The sequence below is a fragment of the Bubalus kerabau genome, chromosome 18 (assembly GCF_029407905.1).
Source record: "Bubalus kerabau isolate K-KA32 ecotype Philippines breed swamp buffalo chromosome 18, PCC_UOA_SB_1v2, whole genome shotgun sequence".
In the NCBI taxonomy this organism is placed as follows: Eukaryota; Metazoa; Chordata; class Mammalia; order Artiodactyla; family Bovidae; genus Bubalus; species Bubalus kerabau.
The window spans coordinates 59,142,526-59,156,990 of record NC_073641.1 but is presented as its reverse complement, the minus strand read 5'-3'; the positions used below and the strand labels follow the sequence as shown (position 1 = coordinate 59,156,990).

The window sequence follows — 14,465 nt, the reverse complement described above, 5'->3', positions numbered from 1 at the left end:
CTTTAAGCCAACTTTTTCACTCTCCTCTCTCACTTTCATCAAGAGGCTTTTTAGCTCCTCTTCACTTTCTGCCATAAGGGTGATGTCGTCTGCATATCTGAGGTCATTGATACTTCTCCCGGCAATCTTGATTTCAGCTTGTGCTTCTGTACATCTCGTCCATTATATTTATGTCTTTTAGGGCAACGTGAGTTAAAGGCTTCTTTAGCTGCATGACTCTTCCTTTTAGAAGAACTAAAGGACAAAACAGTATCCATATTCAAATCAGTGTGAGTCAAAAACTGGATAAATTGAAGAACTGGTGTTTAGAATTTTTTAGAATCTATTTTAGGCATAAACATAGAGCCAAGCATTGGACTAGACTCCATCTTCTGATTTGAGAGGACCCTCAACATCCTTGTCAAGATTTCAGGGACCAGTCACCAAGCTCTGCCCTTAAGAGGACTGATCCAGGTGACCAACAAAGCAGTTTTGTTTTTGGACAGAAATCTTACTCTTTTATTCTTCTTAGGTTTTATTTCAAATTGGGGTATATTTGCTCTATAATGCTGTGTTAGTTTCTGCTGTACAACCAAGTAAGTCAGTTATATGTATACACACATCCCCTCCCTCTTGAACCTCCCCACTACCCACCCTATACATCTAGGTTATCACAGAGCACTGGGCTGAGTTCCCTGCGCTATACAGCAGGTACAGCAAGTTCACACTAGCTATCTACTTTACACATGCGTGTGCACATACATCAATCCCAACCTCTCAATTCATCCCCCTACACCCCGCGTCTACATGTCCATTCCCTACATCTGCATCTCTATTCCTACCCTGCAAGTAAGTTCATCTGTACCATTAAAAAAAAAAAATGCCCTAACTTTAGTCTGATCTTGAGGGTGCCATGGGCTTCCCAGGTGGCGCTAGTGGTGAAGAACCTGTCTGCCAATGCAGGAGACAGAGGAGACATGGGTTCGATCTCTGGGTAGGGGAGCTCCCCTAGAGGAGGGCATGGCAACCCACTCCAGTATTCATACCTAGAGAATCCCATGGACAGAGGAGCCTGGTGGGCCACAGTCCATGGGGGTCACACAGAGTCGGACATGACTGAGTGACTTAGCATGCACACCCACTTGAGGGTGCCGATGACCTCCGAGCAAGAACCCTTGAGTCCTAAAGGTAACTTCTGGGTAAAATGCAAGGTTAACCTTGTCTATATAAATTTCCGCCTCATAGCAACCAATACCTTAAATAAATTTTAGGGTGTGGATATGATGTGAACCACATTAAAAGAAAATATTTTGAAATCAAACAAGAAGAAAAAGATCCCTTAGATTGTATTTTTTTTTTTCACAAGCTAGGTTTTATGGATCTATTTTTTTAAGCTTGAGTTTAAGCTAAGAAAAGAAACTTTGCTTTTTATGGCAAGAATTCTGGAGTAGAAAGACAACTTATAATGGAAAGCATCTTGCACAAAAGTTTTGGTAATCACAGGGGGAAAATGCAGAGTAGCTTTGTAAATTTTGACTTTGAAAGGCCAATGTAATGTAAATATGACTTCCTAGAGTGTAAACAGCAGTGGTTTGAAAATAAAAACTTGTACAGAACAAGCAGCTATCTCGTTAGAAGAAAATGTGTCTAATAAGCATGTGTGCATGAGATGCCTTGAATATTTTTGATACTGTGTTATAATTACCAAAGAGGCAGAATTTCCAGGACGTTTGCAACCATGAGTAGGAAAGTTCATAGGGTTTTTTCCCCTCAGAAAAAGACAGCTATACTTTTGGGTATTCTTTACATATTTAAGAGCATAAAACATATCATTCACACATATATCACATACTTGGAAATATTTTAAATTAATAATGGAGCAACAAGTTCTTAAACTTTAAAGAATTCACTGTCTCTTATTTTAGACAACAGATGAAAATATCAGTATAAAAAATATAATTACATTTATTTGACTTAGGATCTCCATTGTAGGAAGTGAAAATTAGCCTCATTTTGAGAAAATTCAAAAGTTTTTACTAAACATATTCTTTAATTCAAATTAAATAGTCTTTCATTCAAATTATTGGGAGATTTTATATTTTCATTGTCCTTACCTTAGACTTCTGAAAACTGATTTTTTTTCAGACTTGGACCTACTTTGCTCTCCTTTTCAGCCTGGATTTTGTGTGATGCAGACACATTCTCAATAGAGAGTCTTTTTTTCTCTCTCCCTAAAGGCTACAAGCTTTTGGAAAAGGGTGGGGTCTTTGCTGTGGAAGTACTTGAATGGGGCTGTAGGGCAGAAAGGTGGTGGGTCAGGAATATTTCCTTTATAATCTGCGTGCCTCTGTGCTAAGTTGCTTCAGTCGGGTCTGACTCTGTGCAATCCTATGGACCCTATGGAGCCTGCCAGGCTCCTCTGTCCATGGGATTCTCCAGATGAGAATACTTGAGTGGGGATCCATGTCCTCCTCCAGGGGATCTTCTCCATCCAGGGATGGAACCCATGTCTCTTAATGTCTCCTACATTGGCAGGCTGATTCTTTACCACTAGCGCCACCTGGGAAGCCCACTTTATAATTTAGTCAAATGCAAAAACTCCTCCCTTCCAGACCCCACTGGGCTCTCAGACAATAGTAACCATGTATGTTAAATGATCCAATGAGTAAATGAATTGTCACTTTCTTTCCTGCCTGTAAATCTGTAATCCAAGACTCTGCAGCAGCCCAGACTACTGAATTTGAATACCCAATGTCTATCACTATGTATCCCTTGCAGTTTATTCTGTATATTTTCCTGCAGACATCCGTGGTAGGTGTTTTTGTGTTATATATCAATTTGGGGGATACTTTGGAAGGAATGATGCTAAAGCTGAAACTCCAATACTTTGGCCACCTCATGCGAAGAGTTGACTCCTTGGAAAAGACTCTGAGGCTGGGAGGGATTGGGGGCAGGAGGAGAAGGGGACGACAGAGGATGAGATGGCTGGATGGCATCAATGATTCGATGGACGTGAGTCTGAGTGACCTCCGGGAGTTGGTGATGGACAGGGAGGCCTGGCGTGCTGCGATTCATGGGGTCGCAAAGAGTTGGACACGACTGAGCGACTAATCTGATCTGATCTGATCCAACTTCTCGATATCATTAGGAAAAACAGATAGGTCACAAAATAATGTCCTATTGCAAATAAATGGTTTGCTTATTTCTCCATAAATTACCCCATTCTGCTTTCATGACATTAACTTGTGTTCATCTCTGTCTTTCTTAGAGTTTTACATATTCATGATTAACGACTTCTTTAACATTTCCATATTTATATGTAACCAAACATGTCCTTTCTGCAGATTTTATAATGTTTTCATTTTGTACCTTTGCCTATCTGTCCATTCTTTCTTCCATTCACCCATCCATCCTACATACCATGAAGTAATTCATTGAGTATACCTGTAACTGAGTTCCCTATCAATTCGTGCACTTATTATTGAAAAAAGTTTGCTCAAAGAATGTCAGCAGAGTAAATAGCCATTTGGTAAATTTAAAAAAGCCACCTCCTTTTTACATTCTGAAAATTTTTCAGATGTTAAAAAGATGAATTTATCTCCTAAGAGTTTGGGCATTCCTTGTCCTGGTATTTCAGGGGACATTTGATCTTTAATTAACTGATACAAGTGGCTGTTGCATATGCCGGTTTGCAGTGATCCTTGCCAAGAACACTGTGTGGGTGATACCTGCATCTCATGGCAATGTGGATACCACAGAAGCAACAGGGAAGGGAGGCTCCAAACAAGCTACTCTATGCCATTTCATCATGATGCCCATTTCCAGTTATCGTAGATTTGACTCTTGACAGAAGCTTTTGGAAATGTATATTTCACTTAGTACTTTTTGCAAGGGCTTCCCAGGTGGCTTAGTGGTAAAGAATCTGTCTGCCAATGCAGGAGACTCAGGTTTGATCCCTGGGTTGAGAAGATCCCCTGGAGAAGGAAATGGCATCCCACTCCAGGATTCTGGCCTGGAAAATCCCAGGAACAGAGGAGCCTGGGAGGCTATAGTCCATGAGGTGGCAAAGAATCAGAGACAATGTAGCAGCTGAGCACAGGCAGTTTTTGCAAGTGCTACTTTTGCTTCTCAAAATAATGCGGCTCAGGGAAGAGTTCTTCCATTTGTTATTCATACATCTCACCATTTGCCTAGGGGTACAGTAAAGAAAGATGTAACATAATGGCTAATTTATATAAATGGATAAGAAAGTATACAGTGTATTAAAAGTGGCGATAATACCCTCTCAGTTATTCTGTGTTGTCGCCCAATGGGATCATCTTACTGCTAAAATAAGTGGGTCGATTTTGCCCTTAAGACATCAGATAGGTAGAAATTCACTTGGAGTAGGTATTCAGATATGAAAATATGTTAATTCTTACAAAATAGTCTGAATTTATACTCTGAGTTCAAATAAAGTCAGCTTTCTTCTTGCTTGTTTGTCTTGCAGTGTCATATAAGGCCAGGAGAAGGGTTCCAGATTGCTTCTCTCTATCATCTTAATATTTGTCTTTGATCATTTCCTCTCGAGTGTATGTCCAGGGATCAGATATCAACATCCTTGCTTCTAATCTGTATCAGAAAAAAATAGAAGCTCTTGCCATTGTCCATTTAGTGGCCAGTCCTCTGAAAGTGACAAAGGAGAAAAAAATCGCGTGCAAAGAGAGCACTAGGTCCTCCTGCCGGGCTGTGTGCACATGGAGGTCATGACTTGGTAGCAGAAATGGTCCTCGTTTTGAATCTGAAGCCATACTCTCTTTTCCTGGCACACGTGCATTTATACTCTGGGACTCTTGATCATTCTGTAAGGAAAAACTACTTCTTGTTATTATACATCATACCTTGTGGCAATAAATGGCTCTGAGTCCCCAAGGGGAAGAGAAACTCTGTGGCAACTATGTGTATTTTATCCATAATAACATTTATTTCCAAATTAAAAATGTGTTTATGTGTGTATGTGAGCATGTGTGCAGTGAAAAAATATTTATATATTTATATTTCTCTCTCTCTATATATATATATATATAGACAGAGACATAAAGTATCAAGAAAAGATACTTTGTGACAACATCTGGGCACGAATATCTCTAGTTGTTATTTGTCTGTAGAAAAATACCGCAGACTGGGTGGCTTATAAGGAAGAAAAATGTATTTCTCACAGTTCTAGAAGTCCCAGATCAAGATGCTGGCAGATTGAGTATCTGCGGGCGGCCCACTTCCTCATAAGTCTGCCTCCTCACTGTCACCTCACGGGGTGGAAGTGAGAGCCAGTTCCTGGGGTCTGTTTTATGAGGGCACTGAGCCCGTTCACGAAGGTTCAACTCTCAAGACCTAATCACTTCCCAAAGGCCCCACCCTCCATCCTACCATCACTTCGGGAGTTAACATTCACTCAGCACACGAACGTGAGACAGCTAGCAACATTTAGACCATAGTATTACTCATCATTCTTCATCCTTTTTCTAATTATTGAGTGCAGTTCATTCGATTACAACAGACTGTATCCTTTCAGAAATTCTTGGAGGGTTTTTGACCTACTGTAGAATAAGCTTCTGTGGTGGCTCAGCGGTAAAGAATCTGCCTGCAATGCAGGAGACATGAGTTCAATCCCTGGGTCAGGAAGATCCCCTGGAAAAGGGCATGGCAACCCTCTCCAGTACTCTTGCCTGGAGAATCCCATGGACAGAGGAGCCCAGTGGGCTACAGTCCATGGGATCGCAAAGAGTCAGACATGATTAAAGCGACTAGGCATGCACACAGAATGAGCACAAAGAACTCAAGAGAATCCTGGTGCATGCTCTGGCAAAAGGAGACATCCAGCTCTCCTGGCTGAAATCTCCTAGGCTCCGCTGCTTAGCCCCCAGTGCACTGCTGTCCTGAATTACTGCTGAGAGTCCTGCTGCTAAGAGCTGGAGTGGAGAGCCATTACTGTGCTCCAGAGTCTCCCAGGGCAGAATGTTTCCCACAGGGGTGCCAGACTGCCATCACTTTATGAGTGTGGACGCCATTAATACCAGGGCATGATTATTGGCAAAGAAGAGAAAGAAAAAAAAAAGAAACTAAGAGCAGTGCTAGGCAATCTGCATGTGTTCCTGTGATCCAGTGCTGGGTGTATAAAAGAATGATGAAAAGTGAATCCATTACAGACACAGGTTTTAGGAATCTACCTCCACCCCCACCATAAGAAGAGTCCATTCCTCCAGGGCCCAAATCAAACTACACCTCCGCAGAACAGTTAAGCGTCTTTCTCTTTTAAGATGAACGGACCAGAGGCAGGCAGGAGAGAGATTTCAGAGCCTTCACAGCTGCTAAAATGTCAGAGCTGAAAACCTAAGATTGTCCCTCCTCCCTGATCCAAAAGAAGTTGCTCAACCTCCTAAGAAAAATGGTAACTTTAGAGGCAATTCTAGGAGTTCATGTAATAATGGTTAGTACTGTGGTAGCTTGGATGGCAGTTTTCAAACCCTTAATTGGTTTACACTTAAGGTTTTCCTTAAAGATGTGCTGTTTATTTTAGCTGATTACAAAAGACAGAAGTGCATATTTTTTTTCCTTATGAATGATTTAAAATGCAGTATGTATACCAGCTGGGATATAAAAGTACATGCCAAGCTAGATATTAATCCTTTTTAAACATATAAATGCTTCCTTTCAAATCCCAGTCTTATGTACCGTAAGGCTTCCTTGGTATCATAGTGGTAAAGAATCTGCTTGCCAATGCAGGAGGCTCAGGTTCTATCCCTGGGTCTAGAAGATCCCCTGGAGGAGGGCACAGCAACGCACTCTAGTATTCTTGCCTGGAAACTAACCCCATGGACAGAGGAGCCTGGAGGGCTACAGTCCATGAGGTCTCAAAAGAGTCCAACACGACCGAGTACACACAGCAGCGCTATGTAACATAAACCATGTCAGGCACCGCCAGGACACAAAGAAGAAGAGGATTCAATCCTTGTCTCAAAGGGGATTTTAGTGTAGTAGAAGTTGTATCCATCATCTGTTGCCATTGGGGTGCTGTATTACAAATCACCCCAAACCTCAGTATTCCAGCTCACACATCTGTGGTTCACTTGGGCATTTGTTGATTCCAGCCAGGTTTGGTTGAGCTTGGCTCTAAGCTGCAGGTTGGGGCCACTTCTGTCTGCTCATCTGATGAGGTGATGGGCTTCTCGTCATTCTAAGGTCAGTGGACCAACTGAGGATGTTCTTCCCAGGGTGATGATAGAAACAGGTAGGCAAGCCCAACCACCCAAATGGCTTTGGGCAAATCACATCCCCTAAGATTTGCTAACCAAAGCAAGTCACGTGGCCAAAGCCCACATCACTGGACTGAAGAAATATACTCTGCCTAGGAAGACTGCAGAATCACATGACAAAGGATATGGGGGTATAGGGAGAAATGCAAAAGTGAGAAAAATAATACAACCAAGCAATAGGGAAAGATAAATTCACACTTGCCTGTATAAGGAAGGGTAGGGATTTCAAAAGGGAAGGAATTCATTTTATCTCAAAGATAGAAAGGAACTATTAGTGAAGTGAAAGTCTCTCAGTCATGTCAGACTCTTTGCAACCCCATGAACTGTACAGTCCATGGAATTCTCCAGGCCAGAATACTGGAGTGGGTAGCCTTTCCCTTCTCCAGGGGATCTTCCCAACCCAGGGATCGAACCCAGGTCCCCCACATTGCAGGAGGATTCTTTACCAGCTGAGCCCCAAGGGAAACCCAAGAATATAGGAATGGGTAGGCTATCCCTTCTCCAGCAGATTTTCCGGACCCAGGAATCAAACTGGGGTCTCCTGCATTGCAGGCAGATTCTTCACCAACTGAGCTATGCTGCTGCTGCTAAGTTACTTCCGTTGTGTCCGACTCTGTGCGACCCCAGAGACAGCACCCCACCAGGCTCCCCCATCCCTGGGATTCTCCAGGCAAGAATACAGTAGTGGGTTGCCATTTCCTTCTCCAATGCATGAAAGTGAAAAGTGAAAGTGAAGTTGCTCAGTCGTGTCTGACCCTCAGCGACCCCATGGACTGAAGCCCACCAGGCTCCTCCATCCATGGGATTTTCCAGGCAAGAGGACTGGAGTGGGTGCCATTGGAAGCCCAACTATTCTTAGAGGGAGTGGCAGTTGCACTCAGTCACAAAACGTTTCATACTTCAAGAGGCAGACAAGCTGTGTCTGTAAGTGTATGGGGCTGAGGGAGGGCAGACAATAACTCAAAGATGCTCCAGGAGAAAAGTGGTGACCTGTGTAGGGCATCTTCAGTGTTAGGCCACAGAGAAGTAAATTTAAAAGAAAGCATAGAAAAAAATCTATCAATGAGAAGACTACAAATACTCAGCAGAGATGTCCTGTGTCAGAAGTTCTATGTGTTATTACCGGGAGTTCTTTGAAAAGACAAGTGTTTGAATGAAAATTCCCAAGATACAAAATGTGAAAAAGCACACAAGGATAGAATTTTTGTTTAAGTCTTTAGAGCTATAATTAGAGCTGGAAGTGACTTAGAAATTATCTAGACCAGTTCACTTATTTCACAGGTAAAGAACTGTGTATTTTGGAGGTAAACTCTCTCTCTCTATATATATATATATGTATATATAATATGTGTTTGTGTGTGCATATGTGTGTGTGTATATATATATATTCACACCTGTGTATGAAATATATAAACATATTTAGAAAAAATAAATGTCTTCCTAAATAAATCTATCTATATATGTAAAATGTATAACATACAAACATTTATATAGGGCAAAAATAAATTCTTCCACATATATATATATATATATATATATATATCAAGGTTGGGGGAGGGATATGAAATGAGCAGACTTCTTAAAGCAGCATTCTAAAGGTCTCTCAATCCCTCATAAATTTAAAAACCATTTACTTCTTCATCAAGTGACCTTTTTGGTTCCAAGGAACAGAAAAAAAAGTCACATTATTCAAATGCAAAGGGAGGAATTATTGATAAGAAAGAAAAATAAATATTGCAACAGATATTCAAGGACTGCAAATACCATCTGAAGTGCCTAGTCTGACAGGGGAAGGAAGCAGGGTGGCTCTCCAGATCCCAGATCACAGAGTTTGGGGTACCATTATCAAAAGATGGGGGGCTGGACACTAGGGGGCAGGTGAGGGCAAAGATAGCTAATGTTCTCTCCCCACTGGCCAGTCTTCTCCTTTAAAATGCATTCCTCTCCTTTATAAATGAAGCTTAAGCATCTGCCTAACCAAAGTAAATCAGTTTGTGTTCACAATATATGAACTTTCTTCTCCCAGTATAGAAATAATAAAACTTTGGAGTTGTGCCCTTTAGATAATCACCGTTAATGTAGATCAGAGGTCAGAAAACTATAACCCTGGGGCCAAATCGGCTGATCTGTTTTTACAGAACAAGTTTTATGGAAAAATATCCAGGACGGCTGGGCTCGTTTTTGTGTTGTTTATGGCAGCTTTTGCACTAAAACAGCAGGACTGAGTAACTGCAACAGGGATGGAACCCAGATGGCCTGCAGTGCTTCCACTATTTCTTATCTGACCCTCTAGAGATAGTTTGCCCACCCCAGTGGAGATAGTGAAGAATTGGCCCGTTTCTTAATGGGGAAAACTTGCATGGGCTCCTGCTTCCAATGAGACAGATTGAGCCGGCGTCTGCCCAGGAAGGATGTCAGGGGACAGGGTGCCACCTCCCTGCCTCCTTCCCGGCCTCCCCCGCCCTCACCCTCGCCACTCCGCCCCGTCCATCCTTAACCCTTTGTTCTCTGTCCTTTGCCAGACTCCGACCTGAGCATGCGCACACTGAGCACGCCCAGCCCAGCCCTGATATGCCCACCCAACCTGCCGGGATTTCAGAATGGAAGGGGCTCGTCCACCTCCTCGTCCTCCATCACCGGGGAGACGGTGGCCATGGTCCACTCCCCGCCCCCGACTCGCCTCACCCACCCGCTCATTCGGCTGGCCTCCAGGCCCCAGAAGGAGCAGGCCAGCATCGAGCGGCTCCCGGACCATGCCATGGTGCAGGTCTTCTCCTTCCTGCCCACCAACCAGCTGTGCCGCTGCGCGCGCGTGTGCCGCCGCTGGTACAACCTGGCCTGGGACCCGCGCCTCTGGAGGACTATCCGCCTGACGGGCGAGACCATCAACGTGGACCGCGCCCTCAAGGTGCTCACCCGCAGACTCTGTCAGGACACACCCAACGTCTGTCTCATGCTGGAAACCGTCAGTGTCAGTGGCTGCAGGCGGCTCACGGACCGAGGTCTTTACACCATTGCCCAGTGCTGCCCGGAGCTCCGGCGGCTGGAAGTCTCCGGCTGCTACAACATCTCCAACGAGGCAGTCTTCGACGTGGTGTCCCTCTGTCCCAACCTGGAGCACCTGGATGTGTCAGGTATGTGGCCATCCGTGGGCCCTTCCCAGCGCATCCTCCCAAAGCAGGAGAGGACGCTGACACTTGGGAAGGGTCCCCCTTTGTGATATTCAGGGCTCAGCAGGGTGACTCTTCTTCCTATAAAACTGTCTTTATGGAACCATGATTCTGGGGGCCAGAGGTATCCCTTTTGTCAAATGATGTCAACTTCTTAAAGGAGTTAGAGGCATCTTATGTCTGGCAATTCAAGTTAGTGTGCCTTTTTTATTTCTTGATGTGGACCTTTTAAAAAGTCTTTATTGAATGTGTTACAATATAGCTTCTGGTTTATGTTCTGGTTTCTTGCCCAAGAAGCGTGTGAGAGCTTAGCTCCCTGACCAGGGCTAGAACCTGCTTTGGAAGGTGAAGTCTTAACCACTGGAGCAGCTAGGCAAGTCCCACAAGTTAGTGTGACTGTCAAGTGTGTCTTTCCTCCCCATAATTCTCAAAGTAATTTCAGAGCAACCGTAGATAGGTGGTGGTGGTGTTAGTCACTCAGTCATATCTGACTCTTTGAGATCCCCTGGGCTGTAGCCCACCAGGCTCCTCTGTCCTTGGAATTCTCCAAGCAAGAATACTGGAGTGAGTTGCTGTTCCCTTTTCCAGGGGATCTTCCCGACCCAGGGATCGAAGCTGGGTCTCCTACTGAGCCAGCAGGGCAGCACAAACCATGGATAATGGGAACTAAATATCTAATCACAGATAAATGAGAGCCAGCTCTCTAGCTGAAACCAAAGTAGTTTAGAAACTGCCCTGACATCCACTGGTCACTGTCACATGGAGCCTGAGAGCTGTTTTTAAGCTGATTCTGTGCTGTGGCCAGTGGTCACCATGGCTGGAAATTTTGCAGACATTGGGAAAAATCCATCATGGCTCAGGGTCTCCTCATATTTCACTCCTACCCTCCTCAGCCTTGGGTTGCTTTTGTATCTTTTCTCAAGCAATATTCTTTTATTTCCCAAACTTATTTATTTTTAATTGAAGGAAAATCATTTCACAGTATTGTATTGGCCTCTGCCATCAAGCAGTATTCTTAATTACAGAGTACAAGGGTAGGGCCCACCAAGTGAAGCCTTTGAAAGTGAAGTCAAAGTTGCTCAGTCGTGTCCTCCTGTTTGCAACTCCATGGACTTATACAGTCCATAGAATTCTCCAGGCCAGAATACTGGAGTGGGTAGCCTTTCCCTTCTCCAGGGGATCTTCCCAACCCAAGGATCAAACCCAAGTCTCCCGCAACACAGGTGGATTCTTTACCAGCTGAGCCACAAGGGAAGCCCAAGAATACTGGAGTGGGTAGCCTTTCCCTTCTCCAGCAGATCTTCCCGACCCAGGAATCGAACCAGGGTCTCCTGCATTGCAGGCGGATTCTTTACCAACTGAGCTATGAGGGAAGCCCTTTCGTTCTTTTTTTAAAATGAAGGAACTCCCAGCATGGCTGCTTTGCTTGCAAACCTCTCACAGGCAGGAAGAATTAAAGCCCAGACTCGCACTGAGGCGCCAGACGTGGATCCAGCCAGACTAACAGCCTTTCTTTATCTCATCTGCTACCCAGTCAAAAGATGCACATTTGAGAGGCTGGAGTGTGTGAGATGCAACTGGGAGTTAAAGAAATGAGCAGCGCGAGCCACAACCTCAGGGACTGTTGGGGAGGGGTTGAAAGTAAAAACCACTGAACAGGCCAAGAAATAGAGTTGGGGATTTACCAGCATCTGAGGTAAACGATATCCTCTAACAAAACCTGAGGTAAAAGTCAGCTCTCGGAGCTCACTCACTCTTTTGAAAACCGACATCTGAAAATATTTCCGATGACAGTCAATTATTTCTCGTACATTCTTTCCCTGCTCCCCGCCTTGAGTTGGCTCCAGCACAAAGCCATGGAAACCGTATGTTCAGTTAGTCGTGAGCAGCTGTTGGCATAAAGAAGCAGGAAACGAAGAGGTTTTCTTACATTTCCCTCCCCCCCCCCCCGCCCCCAAGGAATTCTGGAAAGAGAAAGCATTATGATGCGGTGGGAACTAGCTTCAAAAGTCTGTGATTTGGGACAGTTCACAGCTTTCCCTAGATGTCTTTCCTCTTCTTTTTTTTAAAAAAAAAAAAAAAAAAAAGAACAGGGGTGTGGGGACTAAGGGATTGGATTCTTTAACATTCAAAGGTTCTGAACCCTGTGGGCCTCTTTTATAAACACCTCATTTTCTTTTATTTTTCTTAGATTAGAAAATGACACCGTTTTGGAATCCCCATCTTTGTTAAAGGGGCTCCCCCGTGCACCCTCAGGACAGGCTGCGAGTAATTGTATTTTGTCTTTGGGCTTCTTTTGAGATTCAGAAATATGGAAAGTGCCTGGGCTGTTTGGGGATGGAAATTTCCAGGCTTCTAGCCTGAGTGAGTGGACCCTGCTTGGCCCCTGTGCTAACCGTTATGTATTAAGCTTCTCCCTATCAACCTGACCTGGATATCTGTGTAAATAAAGACTGTGTAAACGGGGGAATCTCTAACTCACTGAGAGCACAGAATTGTAAATATTGGCAGGAATGGTGGTGGGTATTTTCAGGTAGATGAACTCCAACTACCCAACCACTCCTAAGGGTGGACTTGTGTCACCACCTCCGAACGGTGCCCTCCAGTGGCAGTATACCTGCCACTGAGCATAGAGCTTGGCTGGTCTACAGCTTAACTCCCCCAGAGAACGTGAGACTGCCCCTCCCATCCCTAGCATGCCCGCCTTGAAAGTTATCTTTAAAAGTCACTGAAAGTTACTATAACTAGCCCTAGCATTTATTCATTATCACTTATTACCTTTTATTAATGTTTAGTCATGATTCTCTAGGGCTTCCCTGGTGACTCAGTGGTAAAGAATATGCCTGCTAATGCAGGAGACTCGGGTTCAATCCCTGGGTTGGGAAGATCCTCTGGAAAAGGAAATGGCAACACATTCCAGTATTCTTGCCTGGAGAATCCAATGGACAGAGGAACCTGGAAAGCAACAGTCTATGGGGTTGCAAAGAGTCAGACACAACTGAGTGACTAGACAACACGATTCTCCAGAGAAATAGAAGCAACAGTGTATGTGTGTGTATGTGTATATATATATATGGGACAGTTATATATATATATGAGGTGTTTTATATGTATGTCCCAGTTATATATATATGTCCCATATATATGTGTGTGTATATATATATATGTGTGTGTGTGTGTGTGTATACATATAAAGAGATTACCTGCCTCTTGAGAAATGTGTTTGCAGGTCAAGAAGCAACAGTTAGAACTGGACATGGAATAAGGGACTGGTCCCAAAATAGGAAAGGAGTATGTTAACACTGTATATTGTCGCCCTGCTTATTTAACTTATATGCAAAGTACATCATGCAAAATGCCAGGCTGGATGAAGCACAATCTGGAATCAACATTGCCTGGAGAAATATCAATAACCTCAGATATGCAGATGATACTACCCTTATGGCAGAAAGCGAAGAGGAACTAAAGAGCCTCTTGATGAAAGTAAAAGAGGAGAATGAAAAAGCTGGCTTAAAACTCAACATTCAAAAAACAAAGATCATAGCATCTGGTCCCATCACTTCATGGCAAATAGATGAGAAAACAAATAGATGGAAATAGTGACAGACTTTATTTTATTGGGCTTCAAAATCACTGCAGATGGTGCCTGCAGCCATGACATGAAAAGACACTTAATCCTTGGAAGAAAAGCTATGACAAACCTACTAAACAGCGTATTAAAAAGCAGAGACATCACTTTGCCAGAAAAGATCTGTCTAGTCAAAGCTATGGTTTTTCCAATAGTCATGTATGGATATGAGAGTTGGACCATAAAGAAAGTTGAGCACTGAAGAATTGGCGCTTTTGAACTGTGGTGTTGGAGAAGACTCTAGACAGTCCCTTGGACTGCAAGGAGATCAAACCAGTCAATCCTAAAGAAAATCAGTCCTGAATATTAATTGGAAGGACTGATGCTGAAGCTGAAACTCCAATACTTTGGCCACCTGATGCAAAGAACTGACTCATTGGTAAAGACCCTGAAGCT

The 14,465-nt window shown here is 43.6% G+C and overlaps 1 protein-coding gene across 1 annotated transcript in view; it reads left to right on the top strand.

Moving 5' to 3' along the window:
• The window catches only part of FBXL7 (F-box and leucine rich repeat protein 7), a 468,776-nt gene that overhangs the window by 445,564 nt on the left and 8,747 nt on the right, over window positions 1-14,465 (top strand). The window contains exon 3 of the mRNA XM_055554709.1: window positions 9,794-10,405. Within this exon, the coding sequence (XP_055410684.1) occupies window positions 9,794-10,405 (612 nt within the window). The remainder of the gene's footprint in view (window positions 1-9,793; window positions 10,406-14,465) is intronic.